Source organism: Protopterus annectens, chromosome 1.part2 (assembly GCF_019279795.1).
Source record: "Protopterus annectens isolate FY-2018-M chromosome 1.part2, PAN1.0, whole genome shotgun sequence".
Lineage (NCBI taxonomy): Eukaryota > Metazoa > Chordata > Ceratodontiformes > Protopteridae > Protopterus > Protopterus annectens.
The window spans coordinates 831877529-831898685 of record NC_056727.1 but is presented as its reverse complement, the minus strand read 5'-3'; the positions used below and the strand labels follow the sequence as shown (position 1 = coordinate 831898685).

The 21157-nt window shown below is 42.3% G+C and overlaps 1 protein-coding gene across 2 annotated transcripts in view; it reads left to right on the top strand.

Moving 5' to 3' along the window:
- The window catches only part of LGALS8 (galectin 8), an 892437-nt gene that overhangs the window by 813407 nt on the left and 57873 nt on the right, over positions 1 to 21157 (top strand). For both annotated transcript variants that reach the window (XM_044059159.1, XM_044059152.1), the window contains one exon: positions 10997 to 11162. In XM_044059159.1, the coding sequence (XP_043915094.1) occupies positions 10997 to 11162 (166 nt within the window). The remainder of the gene's footprint in view (positions 1 to 10996; positions 11163 to 21157) is intronic.

The following is a 21157-nucleotide window of genomic DNA, read 5'->3' as shown; positions in this document are numbered from 1 at the left end:
AAAAGGAACCTTGACGTTAAGACGACCTTGCAAAAGTCCATCTCCTCCTTGGGATCTAAATTTTGTATGGTCTGATATTATTCATTCTCCTTTTGAACTTTCAGCCAATTGTGATCAAAATTTTTTGTCATGGAAAACAATTTTTCTTGTGGCTATTACTTCATCAAGGAGAGTATCTGAGTTGCAGTCCTTATCGGTTAATCCTCTTTATTTGGTGTTTCATAAGGACAGAGTTTCTCTTCAAACTAATTCTTTTTTCTTCCAAAAGTAGTATCGGACAGTAACCTAAACCAATCAGTTGAACTCTCAGTGTTTTTCCCAAATTTCCAAAATAAAGGAGAGTATATGTTATATTTCTTGGATGTTCACAGTTAACGTTTCTATTTGCACATAACTAATTTTAGAAAGTCAGAACAATTATTTGTTTCCTTTTCAGAAGCAAGAAAAGGTTTACTGGTATCCAAGGTTACCTTATCTAAATGGCTTTCTGATTGCATTACCTTTATTTGTACTTCCCAGAATAAACAGCTACATGAACCTGTAAGATTACATTCTACTAGAGCTATTACTACTACTTTTCTAGCTAGAGTATCTATGGATAATATTTGTGCAGCAGCAACATGGTCAAACCCCCATACCTTTATCACTCATTACAAACTAGATTTGGTCACCAGTAGAACTTCCTTTGGATCTATGGTAATGACGAATATTCTTCTATGAGCCACTCAGGATTCAGGTTGCTAAGGACACTGTCCCATACTTGAGAATAAAGGCGAAATTGACAATATCACATAAAGAAGTTGTGTACTTACCATAACGTTTTGTCCATCTCCGCCTTTATTCTCAAAATCCCCCCACCCTAGTCTCCTAGGAGATCGGGTAATAACATGCACTCAGTAACATACAGTGGATGTAAAAAGTGTACACACCCCTGTTAAAATGCCAGGTTTTTGTGATATAAAAACATGAGACCACAATAAATAATTTCAAAACTTTTCCCACCTTTAATATGACCTGTAACCTGTACAATTCAATTGAAAAACAAACAAATCTGTTAGGGGGGAAAATGTAAAAAATAAAAAGCCTACAATATGCTGATTGCATAAGTGTGCACACCCTTAAACCAATACTTTGTTGAAGTACCTTTTGATTTAATTACAGCATTCAGTATTCTTGGTACACACCTGCCATCAATTAAAAAGACTAATTACCCCCAAATAAAGTTCAGCTGTCCTCGTAGGATTTTACTGACATTTACTGAGTTACCTGCTACAGCAAAAGCCATGGTTCTCAGAGAACTTACAAAGCATCAAAGGGATCTCATTGTTGAAAGATATTAGTCAGAAGAGTACAAAAAAATGTCCACAGCATTGCATATACCATGGAGCACAGTGAAGGCAGTCATCAAAAAGTGGAGAAAATATGGGACAACGGTGACATTGCAAAGAACTGGACATCCCTCCAAAATTGATGAAAAGACAAGACAAAAACTGGTCAGGGAGGCTGCCAAGAGACCTACAGCAACATTGAAGGAGCTGCAAGAATTTCTGGCAAGTACTGGTTGTGTACTACATGTGACAACAATTTTGTATTCTCCACATGTCTTGACTATGGGGTAGGGTTGCAAGACGGTAGCCTTTTCTTACTCAGAGAAACATCCAGGCCCGGCTGAAATTTGTAAAACAATACATCACGTCTCCCAAAAGCATGTGAGAAAATGTGTTATGGTCTGATGAGACCAAGGCTGAACTTTTTGATCACAATTCCAAAAGGTACATTTGGCGCAAAAACACTTTGCATCACCAAAAGAACACCACCCCCATGGTGTGAAGCATGGTGGTGGCAGTATCATGCGTTGGGGTTGCTTTTCTTCAGCTGGAACTGGGGCTTTATTCAAGGTGGAGGGAATTATGAACAGTTCCAAATACCAGAAACACTTTTGGCCCAAAATCTTCAGGCTTCTGCTAGAAAGCTGAAGATGATGAGGAATTTCACCTTTCAGCACAACAATGACCCCAAGCATACATCCAAATCAACAAAAGAATGGCTTCACTAGAAGAAAATTCATGTTTTGAAATGGCCCAGCCAGAGCCCACACCTTAATCCAATAGAAAATCTGTGGGGTGACCTGAAGAGGGCTGTGCACAAGAGATGCCCTCACAATCTGACAGATTTGGAGCGCTTTTGCAAAGAAGAGTGAGGAAATATTGCCAAGTCAAGATGTGCCATGCTGATAGACTCCTACCCAAGAAGACTGAATGTTGTAATTAAATCAAAAGGTGCTTCAACAAAGTATTAGTTTAAGGGTGTGCACACACAGCAAAGTATTAGTTTAAGGGTGTGCACACTTAATACAACCAGCATATTGTACGTTTTTTTATTTTTTATATTTTTCCTCTAACAGATTTGTTTGTTTTTCAATTTAATTGTACAGGTTATAGGTCACGTTAAAGGTGGGAAAAGAGTTGAAATGATTAATTGTGGTCTCATTTTTTTATATCACAAAAACGTGGTATTTTAACAAGGGTGTGTACACTTTTTATGTCCACTGTAGTTTCTTGCCACAATTTTTTTGTTTACATATAATGTTTATGGTTCCTTTGCACAAATATGATCTGAGGTAATGGAGAGATGCATTCTGTGAAGGGAAGGGTGCCTGAGAACTTGTTTGAAGGCCATGAGCTTTTGTATAAGGCAGCGACACATCCGACCCATATGTGAGAATAAAAGCGGAGATGGACAACACACATGGAACGTTATGATAAGTACATAACTTCTTTTTCTGTTCATTTAGTCAACATAGTCCATTATTATTAACCCATCACCCTTGTCTGGATTCATAAATCAGTACTTTTTGTTGATAACTAGAGTTGATAGTAGTGTATCTTCACCATCTGATAGTTTATACCCTGGATTTTTTAAATTTTCTTTTAAAAATCTGTCAAAAATCTATCTCACAGGCATTTTTAAATGTAACTAACCAGTAAAGGATATAAGGGTGGGTTGTAAATCCTGTACTACTAAAACATTTCAGATGTATTCATAACTGCATCACCAAACAAAATTGAAATGTTAAGTTTTCTAACAAATAGTATTCGATCAACAAGTTGTTGGTGGTTTGATTTCTTTTTGCTGGCACAAATACAAATCCTCTTTTAAACCGTTTAAAATTGTTAATTATTGTACTTTGGTCACTTCTGATACTTTTCAGCATGTTAAAACAGTACCTTCAACTCCCAAAGTTAGTTCCTTACTTATCAAAACAAAGTTTCAGAAGTCAGTCCAGCTGTTTGTTTTGTTCCTTTTACACAAAAAAAAAAACAAGTTAAGAGGCCCAGCTGGTAAGCAGACAATCTCCAAGTAGCTTGCTAGCTACATAGAATTGTTTTGCTATATTTCTATGGGTAATCTTATTCAGGGATCTATTGAGGTCCATTCTGCAAAGACAGATATTGGCATCAGCTGTTTTATTTCCTGATAAAGTCCCTTCAGCTGATGTTTTTAAATTAGTGGTATAGTCTGCAGTCCATGAAGTACCACAAGCTGGATTATTTTTTGAAGACTGAAGGTGGTTATGCACTTCTAGATGTTCATCGTGTTACCCTGCTGCAGTCATCACACTTGGGTTATCCTGCCGTCAGGCGGTCCCGCAGTTGGCCTGAGTTCCAAAGTCTTGGTCCGGCGTCGGTTGCTGTCGCTTCTTTCCTGACGTCAGTGCGCCAGGGGTATATAAGAAGCATCCGACGCCATTTTCTTCAGTCTTTCTTGCTGCGCGGTGCCAGAAGCAGAAGCAGTTCGCAAGTGCCGGTCGGCTGACACCTGAGATTTTCGAATTGAATTTCAGTCCGAAGTCTTCAATAAAGCTAAGTACCCCATTGGGGAACCTTTTTCTTGCCTCAGTCCAATGTCAGAAAAAGTTAACAATTGCATTTCTTGTGGGAAGCAAATACCTCATAAGGACTTCCATTGTTATTGTAGTCCTTGCCTAGGCCCAGACCACGACGTCACAGGTTGTCGGTTTTGTGCTAGGTTTAATAAACGAACTATCAAACGCCATTTTGACTTCGCACGACATTACTTTGGTAGGAAATTTAATTATATCATGCCGTTGGAACAGCCGACAACCGGCATGCATAAAAAACGCAAGGATAAGGACAGACAGAGTAGGAACAAGCCAGACTCCGAGGCCTCTGCTGGGCCTGTCGCCGGTTCTCCAGTTTTCAGTGAGGCGCCTACGCAGCCCCTGACGACTGCAGAATTGGAACCCCAGACAGCTGCGGATTCTCAAGCGGAGTGTACTAGGCCGTCACAGCCATCTTCATTAGGCCCTTCCAATACCGGAGCAGAAGCAGATCCCAGTACAGTAGAAACACCCTCGGTTGCAGAAGGTGTCTTCAGACCGACTACACTCACCATTAAATCTTATGCTAAGCTTAAAACTCCATTAAAACCAAAAAAGGCTGTACATCAGTCTACAGTTCAAGGCCCCATGCCTAAGAAACAGATGCTTAAGATGGCAGAAGATTTGATTACCCTAATCAGGGGTTCCCATTCCCCTCCAGATAAAAGACCAAGACAAGAGGAGTATTATGCTTCCTCTGACCAGGTTTCAATTTCCTCAGATTTTTCTGAGGAACAGGATTACACTTTTCCCCCTTATGAAGACTCTGATGCTGAAGACTCTATTCCCTCAGCATCTCCCCCTGAAGACTACTCCTTTGGGGAAACTTTACATACCATGATGGAACATTTCCACTGGGAAGGCCAGGACTACTCTGATTCTAAGAAAAGGCTCCAAGAGTTCCTTTTACTACCCCAGCACAGACCACTTGCTATCCCTCCAGTTTTAGACATTGTGGATGATGTTTACTTGGAGTCTAGTCTAAATCCAGACTCTCTACCTCCTGCTCCAGCCAAACCAGACAGGTACTACAGAGTACCTGACTCACACAAAAGCCCTGTGGCTGACCCAGAAACAATTTCCCAGGGTCCCAAAGGGGCTAAGGCTTCTATGGCTAAAAATCCTGTACCCTCTGAAAGGGATTCCAGAGCCCTAGATAGATGGGGAAAGAACATATACACCTCAGCTACTCTGGCTATGAGAGCATTAAATTGTCAGTTTCACATGCTGAAATATCAGCAATTCCTAATTTCTCAATTAAAACAAAAAATGAGCACACATTCTGAACAGTCTGAATTCAAGGAAATGCAGGATCTGTTGCATGCAGCTGAACAGGTGGGCAAACATACTTTACAATGTGGATTTGATTCATTGGAAGCTTCCTGTAGAGCAGCTGTTACTGGGTCTGTCATACGCAGACATGCTTGGTTAAAAGAACAAACCCTACCTGATCATGTTAAAGCAAAATTATTGGATGCACCTTTACAGCAGGATGTATTATTTGGTGTCAAAGCAGAAGAGGTTTAAAGAAAATGGAGGATAAGGCAAAGTCTATGCAGACGGTCAAGGATTTTTTACAGGTACAACCCCCTCATTTCAGCAGAAATTGGCCAACAAAAAACTGGTCCTTTCCAGCTTCTGATAGATCACAGAGGGGCAAATACAGATGCCCAAGGGGCAGAGGTCAGTCACAAGGCAAACCTCGCCAATGGGGTACTGCTACCCAGAAAGGAGGAGAAGACAGGCCCCAAGCTAGCAGAAGACAAACACAATGACTCAATCCTCAAACTACCAAGCAAATCTCTCTTGGCAGCTCCCTTGGGAGGAAAATTAGCACTTTTTGCAGACAACTGGCACATCATCACAAAAGACATATGGGTCCTAAACATTGTCTCACAAGGATACAGATTCCACTTTCATACCTTGCCAAGGATAAAAGGAATGCCAAACCTGCCACCAAATCAATGGGCAGAGGCACAAAAATAAATTACAGCTCTCATGGACATGAGAGCCATTCAACAGGTACCTACATAGGAGCAAGGACAAGGATTTTACTCAAGACTCTTTCTAGTCCCAAGAAAAGACAAAGCATGGAGACCCATTCTGGATCTTTCAATTCTGAACACCTATCTACAAGTACCAAAATTCAAGATGCTAACACTACAGCAGCTTCTTCCCATGCTGGGCAAGAATGCTTGGCTAGTAACGTTGGACCTCAAGGAGGCATACCTGCATGTCCCTATCAGACAAAATTGCAGAAGATACCTCCACTTCATTGCATGTTCAACCCATTATCAATTCTCTGCACTGCCCTTTGGCTTATCTACTGCGCCCAGGGTCTTCAGAAAATGCCTGGCACCAGTAATTGCATACTGCAGACAAAGAGGAATTCAAATATACCCATACCTGGATGACTGCCTTATTCAAGCAGAAAGCAAGGACATTCTTTTAAAGCATCTGGCATTTGTCAAACACCTTCTAAGTTGCCTAGGGTACACAGTAAATGAAAAGAAATCAAAACTAGTGCCCTCACAAAACATAATATTCCTGGGTGCCAGCTTGAATACATTGGCCCAGATGGCTTATCTCATGCCAGACAAGCAACAACAGCTGACTCAGTACTTCAAAGTAATGGCAACAAAGACCCAACTCCCTGCAAGAAAAATTCTGCAGGCCTTGGGATTCATGGCATCTTGCATACTACTAATACCATTTGCAAAACTGCATATGAGGAAATTACAATGGTACCTGAAAAGCATATGGACTCAGCACAACCACAGCTTGGAAACAAGGATACCACTCATTCCCTGCCTTCAACGGGAGTTTCTATGGTGGGCACAGGCATGTCAACTCAACAAGGGTCAGCCTTTTACCTTACCCACAGTCAGGCAAACTATAACAACAGATGCATCGGACTATGCTTGGGGAGCACACATGGCAGGACAGTGCATTCAGGGCAAATGGACTACAGGTCAAAGGCATCTGCATATCAATCAAAAAGAAATGCTAGCAGTACAGAATGCTCTAACAGCTTTCAAGGACCTCTTACACCCAGGGCAACTAATAATAAAGACGGGCAATACCACAGTAATGTGGTACATAAACAAGCAAGGGGACACACATTCCTACCCTCTATGCAGGCAAGCAATGACCTTGTGGAACACAGCACTGTCTTACCAGGTTCAATTACAAGCACAATTCCTGCCAGGAAAGAAAAACACATTGGCAGACGACCTAAGCAGAAACATCATGGATCCCCAAGAGTGGAAACTAGATCCACAAGTATTTGCAATGATAACTCAAAAATGGGGACGCCCAGACATAGATCTGTTTGCCAACCCCCAAAACTACCAACTTCAAAAATTTTGCACAAGGACATTCCATCCACAAGCTTGGAAAGTGGACGCCCTCTCATTCAGTTGGAAAACATTAACAGTGTATGCCTTTCCTCCACTGCCTCTTCTAGCAAAGGTACTGCTGAAAGTCAGATTAGAGAGGCCACAAATGATACTCATTGCACCAGACTGGCCACGCAAGCACTGTTATCCAATTCTAAGGAACATGGCCCACGGCCCACAATGGATTTTACCACAAATTCCTCACCTGCTCACCCAGCGAGACAATCAGATTCTACACAGCCAGCTCAAGACTTTAAACCTGGCTGCATGGCAAATTACCTAAACAACCAGCCAACACGTCTATCCAAAGCTGTTATGGATATCATTCTGGAGGCCAGGGGGCCCAGCACCAGGAAAACCTATTCAGACAAATGGAGAAGATTCTGCACCTGGAACCAGGCTAAAGGCCAAAATCACCTTGATCCAAACATTCCTCAGACTCTACAATATTTAACTGAGATGTTGCACAAAGGACTTTCCTTTTCATCTATTAAGATCCACGCCTCAGCAATTTCAGCTCATTACAACATGGATCCTCCTTTATTTTCACATCCACTCCTAAGACAGTACCTCAGAGGGGCTAAGAACATAAGACCTCCCAGGAGAGCACCAACACCTACTTGGGATCTCAACTTTGTTCTGGAAAAGCTTACACTGCTGCCCTTTGAACCAGCTTTTTCAGTTGATTTAAAAAATTTTTTCATGGAAAACTGCCCTGCTACTAGCATTAACTTTAGCTAGAAGAATCTCAGAGCTACAGGCACTAATGGCAGTGGAGCCTTTCCTCATTTTTCATCAAGACAGAGTCTCTCTATGAACTAACCCTTCCTTTATGCCAAAGGTGGTATCCAGTGTGGCCCTAAAGCAAACCATTCATTTGCCCACCTTTTTCCCAAATCCCCAGAACAAAGGAGAAAGACTCCTGCACTCTTTGGACATTTACAGGCAATTACGTTACTCCTTGGATAAAACTATGGCTTTCAGAAAATCTGACCAGCTCTTTGTAGCTTATGCTGCAGGATCACAAGGAAAAGCTATCTCAAAACAGACCATTTCAAAATGGATAGGACATTGCATGCGTTTTTGTTACACACATCATGGGAAACCGGTACCTGCTAACATTAGGTCCCACTCCACCAGGGCTACAGCTGCATCAGCAGCCTTTCTCAGGGGGGTGCCAACCAAGGATATTCTGGAAGCTGCAACTTGGAGTTCAGTGCACACCTTCACCAAACACTATCACTTACCTCTATATTCTAAGACTAGAGCTGGTTTTGCCACTGCAGTTTTGCAGGACCTACTACCTTCTTCTAACCCTGTTTAACTCCACCTCCCATCCTTAGCTTTGGGATTCAACCCAAGTGTGATGACTGCAGCAGGGTAACACGATGAACATAGTACAGTTTTGTACCTACCATAAATGTAGATGTTCGAGTGTTCACCCTGCTGCAGTCCAGGTTACCCTCCCTCCATCCCCTCTGAACTAGCTGGACTTATCTATACCACTCTATCCTATACAACCTCTGTGGTGTATTTGCTTGTGCCTGAAGGTATTGTTTTATTTTTATACGTATTTTTTTTTTTTATATATATATATATATATATATAGCAATATGTATATATCTTGCCTACCTATTGGGGGCACCTGACATCTGGGGCAAGAAAAACTGAAGAAAATGGCGTTGGATGCCTCTTATATACCCCTGGCGCACTGACATCAGGGAAGAAGCGACAGCAACCGACACCAGACCAAGACTTTGGAACTCAGGCCAACTGCGGGACCGCCTGACGGCAGGATAACCCAAGTGTGATGACTGCAGCAGGGTGAACACACAGAATATCTACATTTATGGTAGGTACAAAACTGTACTTTTTGCAAGGGGTGCCTACTGGAGCTTTCAGACATTTTATTGATGCATATGTATTTTACCTGTTTGGTACAGAGAAGACAGACTTAGCAATATAATCACCAATCCCTGAAGAATTGTCAATTGTTTTTTTCTTGGAAGCAGTTGAGGGGTTAAATATCGTTGCACTTGCATGCATGGTGGTCACACAGGACAAGTGGATAAAGACTACCAACCACCATATCCAGAGACCATACTGTCCATTCTCCATCTCAGTTCCAGCCACACTAGTTTCCCTTCCAGATGTGCCACCTAGTCAGAAGGGTGTTGCTGCAGTACAGGTTCAGGATCTGTTAAGAAAAAGAGCAAGCCAGGAGATACCACCAGACCAGAGAGTATCTATGTATTATTCAGGGTTCTTTTTAGTTTAAAGAAGGTAAAGAATCTCAAACCGATACTTTATCTTAATGGTCTAAACCATCTCACACCCAGAGTGAAATTTCTGATGGTCACATTGCAGTCCATTCTTCCATACATATAAAAAGGAGACTGGATGTGTTGATTTGAACTCTTAACACCTACCTGTATATCAGAATTACTATAGATTTGGGAAATTCCTGCACTTATGGGTCAAGGGCAGTCACTTTTAGCTTTTGGTACTATTTGGTCTCACTGCAGTCCCTAGGGTGTTCAAAGTGCATGTCTGCAGAGGTAGCTGACTGGAGACTTTTGAGAGCAACTTGTGTTAACTCATCATGAAATTATGGGGGTAATGACAGGAGAATGTAGAATGAAGGTTGTAAAATTCCAGCACTTTCTGTCTTGATTGCTGCCAGCTGAAGAAATAATCCAGCTAAATATATTAGTAGATTCTGGCATTAATCACCACAACAGTATGTATTCCCCAGAGAGAGCAGTCATTTCCAAATATGTCTCTAATGAATGGAGAATTGGCTGAAATTAACCTATCACAACCTTGGGTAATTTGGAATTTCATTGAGTGTCTTCATGGACTTTCGGTCATTCACTGAATGTATATTAGAGCATAAAATCGAGTATGACTTCTAAACATAACATTCTCAGGTCAAGTGGCTGGGTTACATATGCACATATTCCTCAAACAGCTAATCACAGTCTTCTGCATTGCATCTCACTAGTGCTAAGAGAAACTAAAACAATAAGTGAAAAGCTCACTGAAAAAACAATCAGTAAAAACAAAATGAAAACTCCAGCAAAGGTAAAACTTCCACTGAGTGACCTCCCAAACCTCTTGTATCAGAGGCACATGGGATATATGCAAATGACCATTATGAACATCAGGTGTTTCAGCTAATTAGAGATTCTGAATGCCCATGACTTGTTTCGTTTTAATGGACAATTTCAGGCCAATAAAGCCAAACCCCACTAGTTGTGGATATGCATATTTCAGAGTGTTTGACTAAGCATAAGAAACTAAAACAATAAGTGAGAAGGTCACTGAAAAACCTATCAGTAAAAACAAAAGTGAACACATTGGATATATGCAGATGACCCTTATGAACATCAGGTGTTTCAGCTAATTTGCATATATCCCATGTGACTCTGATACAAGAGGATTGGGAGGTCACTTAGTAGAAGTTCTATCTTTGCTGGAGTTTTCATTTTGTTTTTACTGCTAAGAGGAAGAAAAAGGGGAGCCAGTAGGTTGCCACATGATGGGCTGCATAACCCAATAAGACATTTTGACTGTTGGAACAACTCATTCATTAATGTCACACTGAGTACCTCAAACAGTTGTACTCAACCTTTTGGGGGATTATAATTACATGTGTAGGTAATAATATAGTGATTTTTTTTCTTTAATTTTTCAGCTTTGTCATTAATTTGTCATCCAAAGAGTCTGGCGATATCGCTCTGCACCTGAATCCCCGAATGAAACCAAAAACATTTGTAAGAAATTCTTTTCTGTACAACTGCTGGGGAGAAGAGGAAAAGAATTTGTCTTATTTTCCCTTCAAACCAGGAATGTACTTTGAGGTAAGAAAGAAATGAGAAAAGAATAATGCAGTAGAATTACATTAAAGATGATGTGGAAACTATTTTGTTTTAATATTGTGCGTAGAGTAAACGATTGTACTTTGAAACCCTGAGTCATGCTAATTTTGCGTTCAGTCTCTTGAGAAAGCCATTTAGAAGGGAATTTGGGTACATTCCACTTAGAGTAATTGTTTGCAAACTTGGCAGTTGTAAGTGCAGATCATAAAGCTGTATTTAAGGTAGTCTGATGAAGTAACAAAATACTGAGAACAGAAAAAACGTAATCTAATTTTGGAAAAATAAATGTTAGTTGATAACTTTAGTGATTTTCAATGTTTGAACGAAAAATAGCAGCATATTGTTGTATTTATATCTTAGTTCAGGGGAATGCCACTTTAGTAGTAGTCTAGACATGTTTTTTCCTTTGCTGCCTTTTTCTTTTTTGAAGGCCATTAATTGTTTAGTAATGACATTAGTATTGACATGTTTTGGTATGAGTCTCCCACATAAGTAATGTTGTCATACTTTAACATCAGTTCTTTTCACTGCTTTAACATCAGTTCTTTTCACTGCTTTGAAGCTGTTTGTTCTCTTGTCTACATTTTCTGTTTTCCAATACATTATACAATCATTAGGCTTTCATTTTAGTTGTCATTTTTTTCAGTAGTTTATCAGAATCAATTAAAACATCATGGTTGTTGACATGTTTTATGAAAGGTTTTATTTGGAACGTATTATCTGATGTTGTCCTTTTCATTCTTCCTCAACAAATGAGTTACAGATCCAGTCCTCAGATCCGACTCAGCCTCATACTTCAGACTTTGGATTCAACTCTCAAGCTCCTCCCCTACACATAATGCCCTAGTCCATTCCCAGTACCTTAGATCTCGTTTGCCGCCATCGTGCTCAGACATAGGTTCCTTCTCTTGAGTGTTTTGTCAAGTTTTCTACTGTTCTTCATAAGTGAAAGTTAACCTTTTTATCTTAAATTCCAACTTTTTTTTTACAACCTCCTTATTAGTTTTCAGTTTATTTTTATGCGTCAGAGAAGTTACTATACTTTTATTGTTACCATAGTTGGTAATTTTCTTTTCTATACCCTTTCTGCCTTTTCTGCTGTCTGTTACAGGATAATTCTTAAATACCATTGCTGGTAATTTCTTCTTTCCAAAATATTTCTATATAAAAAAAGTCTTATTCTTTTATAATTCTGTCGTCATTTTTGTCAACTGTCATGGCTGACAAATCAACAGGTTTTAAAAAAATGCAGTTCTTGTGGAAACAAAAATTCCTAATTCAGATACCCACAAGGAGTACGTGTATTGTCTTGGATCAGCTCATCTAAACACCAACTGCTCTATATGTGCTGCTTTTAGTACAAGGGCAAACAAAACACAATATGAGAGAGATGCAATTACATTAAGAACCTAGAATCCTTACTGTCTCAGTCACAAGCTAGTACATCTCGCACTGAGAAAGTTATCTGCTCAAACCTCTAACACCACCCACATCTGTACAACACACTCCTACATATGCAGAGATTCTCAACAAAAACATACCTAAATAAAAGAGCCCTACAACGCAAAAACACACATGCACATCACAACCCACAGCACCAAGCACCACACATAGTACACACGCCTGTGTCTCACAGCCTGTAAGGCCCAACCACAAACCCAGCATACTAGTCATAAAAGACTCTAACAAGAGGCACACAGATGTGCCCCTCACTAGGCTAGACAAGGAGAAAGTCACTGTAAATTGTTTGTTAGTTGCTAGAGTCCACCATGTCATGCACATACTCAGGTCTCTTAACAACAGGTACTGTTATGACTCTGTCATAGTCCATGTTGTTGTGAACAACTTGAGACATATGTGTCTGGACTATATGAAGAGAGACATGATTGAGCTCGCTGAATATATGTCCCGGGTAGGTATGTCCCTAGCCTTAAGCAGCATTCTACCATCACCCACAATGATGCCTGAATATAAACAGAAGATGATTGACTTTAGCAATTGGCTTAGTTTCCGGTGTCATTCCAAAGGGATCCAGTACCTGACAGCCTAGGAGGACATGATTAATAGACCACGATGCTTTGCCAGAGATGGCCTTTATCTGTCCCCTGGGCTTCAGGCTTCTGGCAAAGGCTCTTGCTTTCTCCATATGCCTTTTTAGGCAAAGTCATGAGCACAACATTACCAACATGAAAAATTCTTCTCAATTAAATTTAAAGGTCATGCTGCTAAATGCTAGGAGTCTTAGCATGAAACAGCACTCATTGCAGCCATTCCTTGCTTTGGGTGCTGACATTTGTGCAGTCACTGAAACCTGGTTCCAAGCTGCAGAGACCACCCCAGCCTTACCAGGTTACTCATCCTACCATACTTTCAGACCTCAAACGGAGGGCTACAAAGCCAAAAGAGGTGGAGTTTCAATATTTATCAAAGGCATACACACCTCCAGGCCGGTCAGCTGTTGACAAAACACCTATTCAAATCATAGCTAGCTACAGACTTCCAACCATGCTGGAAGGACAGGCTCATAATCCAGAGACTACCCATGCTATGAAATAGACTTCCCATACATGTCAAACAGAGCACCTCACTGGCCCTCTTCAAGAGAAATCGTGATGAGTGGATGGGAAATAGAAAATTCACCCTGGGGATCACTCCAGTGGCTCTACTCGACAGATGCACTGGGAACTAAGGTCGGGTGGCACAGTACCAGGGTAATCCTATGGGCTAGGCTTGTAAAGGCTCCAGGGCAATTAGCCTAGTACACACCTATGATCCTATACTCAGGACGCCCACTCCACCTATCTGGACTTAATTGAATCCATCAAGATTCAACCCTCTACCCTGATCCTGGGTGACTTTAACTACCCAACCATAGAGGAGAAGACCTATTCTAGCCCAAACGTGAACGTCCAGTGATTCCTTGACTTCGTCAATGCCAATGCATTGGATTAGCTGGTCGACACCCCCATGAGAGGTGAAAATATCCTGGACCTGGTTACTAACCAACATGAGTAGCCACTGCAGCACCCCTACAGTCTCATCCTCCTTGGTAAGATCTGACCGTAAAGCGATCACTTTCGAAGTTACCACCCCCCCCCCCCTTGTCAAGTCAAACAAAAAACTTTTCTATAGCTGACTACAATCTACTGAGAGCAGGTATAAGCAGCTTCACAGCCACCATCCCTTCAGTTAGAACTAGCACTAATGTCCAAGCCTACACCAAAAAGCTATATGAGCACCTACATAGCTGTATGGACTCAGCAATACCGGATAGGACCAAATCATCTTTCTCAAGGAAGAGTAAACCTGTCTGGTAGCCAGCAGCAATTAACAAACTCTATAATAAAAGGTAAAAAAATTGCTATCCAGGACCAAGAAGGAGCAGGTAAAGGAAAAAATACCGCTGATGCACAGAGCTGGACCTAAACTTTAATGCAGCACAATGAAACAATGAGACAAGTTAACCTAGGTTTCGTCCTGTGGTAGATAGGACGACTTCAGAACTAATTTTGAATAACAACACACCACTTTTATATTGCTTACATCCCCATACATTTACAATTAAGTCCCTGCTTATTTTAAAAAAAACAACACACAATATTACTCACAATAACAAGAAGGAGCAGTTGCCAAGGTGGAATCAATCTCTCCTTTGAAAAAGCAAATAAGGTCATTGGTGAAATCCTCTAAGGCTAACTTTGAGCCCAAATTGGCCACATCCATTAAGGACAATCACAAGGCCTTCTTCACATATGTGTGCAGTCTCAAAGGTTACACCCAAATCTGCTCTGAACTGTTGGTCAAGAACACCACATACACAAAAGTCGTAGATATAGCTAACCTGCTGGCAGACAGGTTCTGTGAAATCCTCACCCCCCTGTTAACCCATCAGTAAACCAGGATGTCCCCAGTACCTGCCCCCCTCCCCTCATCACCAGGGAGCAGGTCTTTAATGCCCTCTCAAAGGCAAAAAATACAGTCTTCGTTGGACCTGACAACATTCCCGGCTCCAGCATGAGCTGTCAGCTCCATTAGGCATCCTAGTTAACCAAAGCCTGAGCACCGGCTTCATCCCAGCCGAATGGAGGACAACCACTGTCATCCCTCTACACAAAGGTGGAGCATCCACTGAGCCAGACAATTATAGGCCCATCAGCCTAACTAGCCTGATCTGCAAGGCCATGGAATGCATTATGATTGACCTTATAAACAAGGACACTGGCAACCTCCAAACGCTTGAGCCTACACTGTTTGGTTTTGTGAAAGGGAGATCATGCCTGTTAAACTTGTCTGACTTCTTCGAAACAGTCACCAAAGCCATAGACGAGGGGAAGACTGTGCACACCGCCTACTTTGACCTAATCAAAGCCTTCAACACTATTCCCCACTTGGGCATAATAGATAAACTCTCCCAGCTAGGCATCAAACTGTATGTTACTAGATGGGTAGCTAACTGGCTTACTGATGGAACCCACTCAGTCAAAACAGGGGAAGCCACCTCTAGCAGTAGACCCATAATGAGTGGTAAACCCCAAAGATCTGTCTTGAGGCCTCTGCTGTTTGGGATATACTTTTCTGAGGTGCAAGTCAAAATCAGTGGTCTGTGGCTGACCAAGTTTGCAGACGATGGCAAGCTGTGCGCTGTCTTAAATTCCGCTAGTGATGTGAACATTCTCTAAGAGGGCCTTACCCAAACTAATGACTGGTGCCAGAAGCATGGCCTCAAACTGATTGCCAGGAAATGCATCACTATCCCCTTTATAGAAAATGGTGTCCCCACTAATTATCACATTAATAACAATGTCCTAAACATGCAGTCAGTCGTGAGGGACTTGGGCACCCAGGTTGACAGCAACCTGACTTTTGACCACCACATTGCCTCTGTTGTACAGAAGGCTTTCTACATGGCCCACCTGAAAAGTAAGGATATTTCATCCAGGAACAAGGAGGTTATAACATCCCTGTACTACTCCCTTATCAGACCCATTATCGAGTACAGTACTCCCTTTGGTATGTACCTTGCCAAGCACATGCAGCAGCTTGAGAGACCACAGAGGTTCCCGACCAGGGACATCCAGGGTCTCAAACACCTATCCTATACAAATAGGCAAAAAGCCCTGTCCCTCTACTCAGTCTCATACAGACTGCTCAGAGGTGACCTGTGTCTAGCATACAAGGCCATCTCAGACCCAGCCTTGATGGAGTTGCTGCATATCTGTAACTCAAACTCCACTCACGAACTCACACGCAAGGCCTCAACCTGGTCTGTGACATTAATAGAACTTTTTGGCAGGATACATTTGTGTCCCAAAGACTCCCCCATCTATGGAAGATTCCCTCTCCATGTCAAGCAGAGTATCTCACTAGCCCTCTTTAAGAGGAACCTGGACGACTGGATGGGAAACAGAAAATACATCCCTGGGATGCCACCTGTGTCCCTGCTGAACAGGGGAAACAGGTGATGACTTTGTGAGAACATGCAAAATTCTTGGCCAGGCTTATAAGGGCCTCTGGGTCAATAGCCTAGTATCATCCTATGAACAAACTTCCTCCTTCACCTGAATCTTCTTCAGGGGCTCATACCCCCAGTAAAGCCACTTAAACTGCTTCGGAGTATAGAAAGTGCTCTCCGACAAAGTTCCCCAGGACTTCTTTGGAACCACCTCCAAAAAAAAAAAAATATCACATCTGACATCCTCGGATCGGAAAGTACGCACTCCGGATCCAAACTTTTTGGATCCTGAAGCTTTGGATCTGATCATTATTTCAGCAAGCCCCACAGCTCAGGTTTCGGATCCCAAAGCCCTCTGATTCAAAACCTAGTATGCCATATACTCCAAGAGCTCACTCCCCAGAGTTCATTTTAGATCTGTTCTCCCCTAGGCTCCATTCACCCTTTATGCAAACTCCCAAAAAGCATTCTAGGCCCCAGTGTACCACATCCTCCAGGTCTTCTAGAATTCTTTCTAAGCAGACATGGATAGGATGATGAGAAAGTTCCTCAGAGCTCAGATCCAGATGGGGGTCATTTCAGCTCCATTCCATATTGGATCCATGAGTCTTCTGGACACTACTCATACAGTATTCTCTCTTTCTCTGATCCATCCTTTAGTTTCAGAGCCCCATGATCTGACAGCTCCAAGAGTTCCAGAGTTAGATCTGAAGAGATTTACTTCCTCAACTCCGACAGCATCCCTGACCAGTTTCATTCCTATTCTCCTATTCCTTCTGATTGAAACGGGTCCCAAAGATAAAGCGTTAGTGTCATATCTGTTGAGGCCTGGATCTACTCTATTCCAATGTTGTCAGAGCCATCCCTGCCCCTTGGAGCCTCTGTGCTGTACAGTTTGGGTCCGGTTCCCTCCTCCAAGCATGGACCCTGTCGGAGTCGTGATCTACCTGTACTAGAAGTTTTGGTTTTGCTGTGGATGGTCGCTGCTTTTTCTGGTCTGTCTGCCTTTGAGGTTGTGGAAAAGGCATTTTCTCTGTCTAGTGATCCGGTCTGTCATCCTCAGATCCACCTCCTATTCACTTTTCAGTTCTGTGCTCTGGTCCGTCAGGCCTTTTCCACAGGAACAGCCAGTTCCACCTACCTTTCAGTCAGTTCCCATAGAGGAACTCACCATTTCTTCTGATACCTCCCCTGAACAACCCTAAAGGAGATCCACTGGAAGAAGACATGCAAAAGGAGGCACACAGATTCCCCACTGGAATCTGTAACTGAAGATACTGATTTTGAGAAAAGGGAAGGTTCCACCAGATCACCACATGATGATGTCTTCTTTGGAGACATATTAAGAGATCCTTAGACAAAAAGTGGTTGGCCCTTTGATAATTCCACTCCAAAGGAGTCAGTATTTTTGGAGACTTTTGCTTCTTGGCCCATCTATGTCTTGGGTGACCCCCCCCCCCACAAGTGGATAAGCTCAATGATCTTGTCTCCCGCTGGGCATGGAAGGAGACAGAATCTGTTGAGCCTCTGCAGCGCCAAGCTGAGAAATTCTTAATTCTCCTAAAAATAAACCTCACTGGAGCAAAGTAGTTCCAGTAGATGCTATGGTGGTGGAGGCAGCCACTAAAAAAGAGGTAGCAGAAAAGGGCTTGTCTGTTCACCCACCAGTTAGAGAGTTTAGGGCTGTGGACAGATTTGGAATACAAGATTCACCATGAGGTCCCTTAACTATTTGGCACACTTTACAAGGCTGCAGAGAGATTTGACCAAAGAACTGTCCCTGTTTGCAGAGAATTTCAAAATAGCATCTTGTCAGCTGGCACTCATCAATTTCCAACATGTCCATATGTTTTCTCTCTCACACAGCTGAAGGCACCTCATAGGCAGCCAATTCAGGCATTGGCATAAAGAGACATGCCTGTATGTGGCTATTCAACTTTGTGGAGCCCTTCAAGGCATCCTTTATCAGTGCTTGCTTTGACGGAACTTCTTTGTTTGGTCTGTCTGTGAAAGAAACACTTACCCTCAGCAAACAAGAAGGAAAGACCCAGTCTGCCATGGGAATCAAGTTTTCCACCCCTCAACAAACGTTCTGTAGAAATCAGAGAGGTGGTGAGAAAATTTGGTTTTGCAAATCTCCAGGACCTTTCTAAGATCCACATGGAGACAATTCCTTCAGAGGCAGAGGAGGCAGTTGTAATGGTAGACGCCACCCTAGAGGTAGCAGAGGCCCCCTCTAAGTCAGGGTTTCCATGATTCTTTTCCAGATAGACCCTATCAGCACTCCTAAACTGTGGCCTGACTGCCCACCTCTGAAGGTAGTTGGAGGATGATTGTCCTTATAATCAGACACCTGGGCTACCATAACAAAAGATACCCGGGTGTTAAAAATATTATCCAGAGGTTACTTCATACTACTTTTCCATCTCTAAATCTACAAAAGAATGAAGCTTCACAATGTTCCACCCTGTCAGAGGAAGGCAGCAACCCAAGAAATTCAAAAGCTGGTAGATAAAGAGAGTCATTCAGGAGGTCCCACCAGACCAAAGAGAATTCTAAACTTACTCGCGCTTCTTTTTAGTGCCCGAAAAGACAGGGGAACTGAGACCAATTTTGGATCAAAGCAAACTGAACCTGTATATGAAAAAGTCAAAGTTCTGAATGGTCATGGTCCAGTCCATTCTGCCATTTCTGTGCAAGGAGGACTGGATGTGCTCTATAGATCTTCAGGATGTGTACTATCACATCAAAATAAACAGGCATTCCCGAAGATATTTGCACTTTTGGCTGGGAGCCAGTCTTTACCAATTCAGAGCCCTGCCCTTTGGACACAGCCCCCAAGGTGTTCACCAAATGTATGTCAGTGATGGCACCTCACTTGAAACTAAAAAGATTCCGAGTGTTTCCATACCTAGACAACTGCCTCCTCACCACCCCCTTTATGTATCTCCTTCAACAGTCCTGGGACTATTTGCTCCAAATTTGACACTTACTGGGAATAACAATCAATTAAGCCAAGTCAAATCTAACACCAGTACAGAGCCTGAAGTTTATTGGTGCACGTGTGAACATGACAACGCAAACTGCATTTTTACCAACTCATCAAATGCACACACTGATCTCAGGTTTATCAAATTCTGTCCCGTCCATCTCCTCCAGCCAGATTAATTCTTTAAGCATTGGGGTATATGGCAGCAGCAATAGTCCTATCTCCTTTAGCACGTTACTATATCTGTATTCTTCAGTGGACTGTATCTGTTCGGTCTGTTGTTTGACAACTCCTGTCTTTTCCAGTCAAACTTAACCTTATTTGCAAATGCCACATCTAGTGTTGGATCCAGTTGGACACCATTTATCCAGGCCGCCCCTTTGTTTTACACTCCCCAATGGCCACAGTGACTATGAACACCTCCCAGTTGGGGTGGGGGACATTACTTTGGAATGATGGTCCAGTGCATGTGGTCCCCTCAAGACAGCAATTTGCATATCGGTGTCCTGGTGATGAGAGCAGTCCTATTAGCATTGCAGGCATTTCAAGATGCTTTTCCCCTAGGAATTATTGCAATTCAGACTGACAACATGTTTGTAGTCTGGTACATCAAAAAACAAGGGGGAACCTGGTCTTACCCTCTCTGCTGAAAGGCTATGTGTGCCAACGGGTAATCTCCACCAACTGGTTTCTAGTTGCAACACATTCTGGGGAAAACCAGCGTACTAGTGGACAAACTGAGCTGGTCTGTTCTGATGCCTCATGAGTGGTCCCTCAAACAGTCAGTTTTCCATTGATGTGGTCAACTTTGCTGCCACCTCTTTGTGTCCCCCACAACAACAAGTGCAGCAGGTATTTTGCCCTGATCCTCCCCCAGAAGAAGTCATTGAGAGATGCTCTAGTCCATGTTTAGACATCCAGTCTCCTTTACACTTATCCCCCACTTCCACTGATCCTCAAAGTCCTAGAGAAAGCAATCCAGTTGAAGAGCTCAGTCATCCTCATTGCCCTCCTGCTGACTGTGACAGGTGTGGTTCCCCTTCCTTTGGTCTCATCTTTGCCGTTCTCCCTGGATACTGGACTCAACTCCAGATCTTCTCTCTCACCCTTCAGAGATGGGTCATCCCAGTATCCCAGCCCTCATACTAACCACATGGTTTCTCCAGTTCCAGTAATAGCCAGACAAGCCCAGGCTTTCTTCCCCTGTACATAACCATTCTGTTATCTTCGCAAAGAGATTCCATCAAGGTTTACAAGAGCAAATGGAGAAGATTTTCCTTTTGGGTATTGAGAAATGATGTTGATGCTCTTACTGCCCCAGTCTTTTCTGTTCTTGATTTTCTGGCTGCTCTTTTCAAAGAAGGAACTAGGTTTTTCTGTGATTAAACTACAGTTGGCAGCTATTTCAGATTTTCATATAGGAGATAAAAATATTTTCTTTGGCTTCTTCCAAGTTATGTAAAGCTTTTCTGAAAGGCACTTTTCTTCTTTAACCCCAAATAAAGGATCCTTCACCCCTCCTGGGATCTGACTATA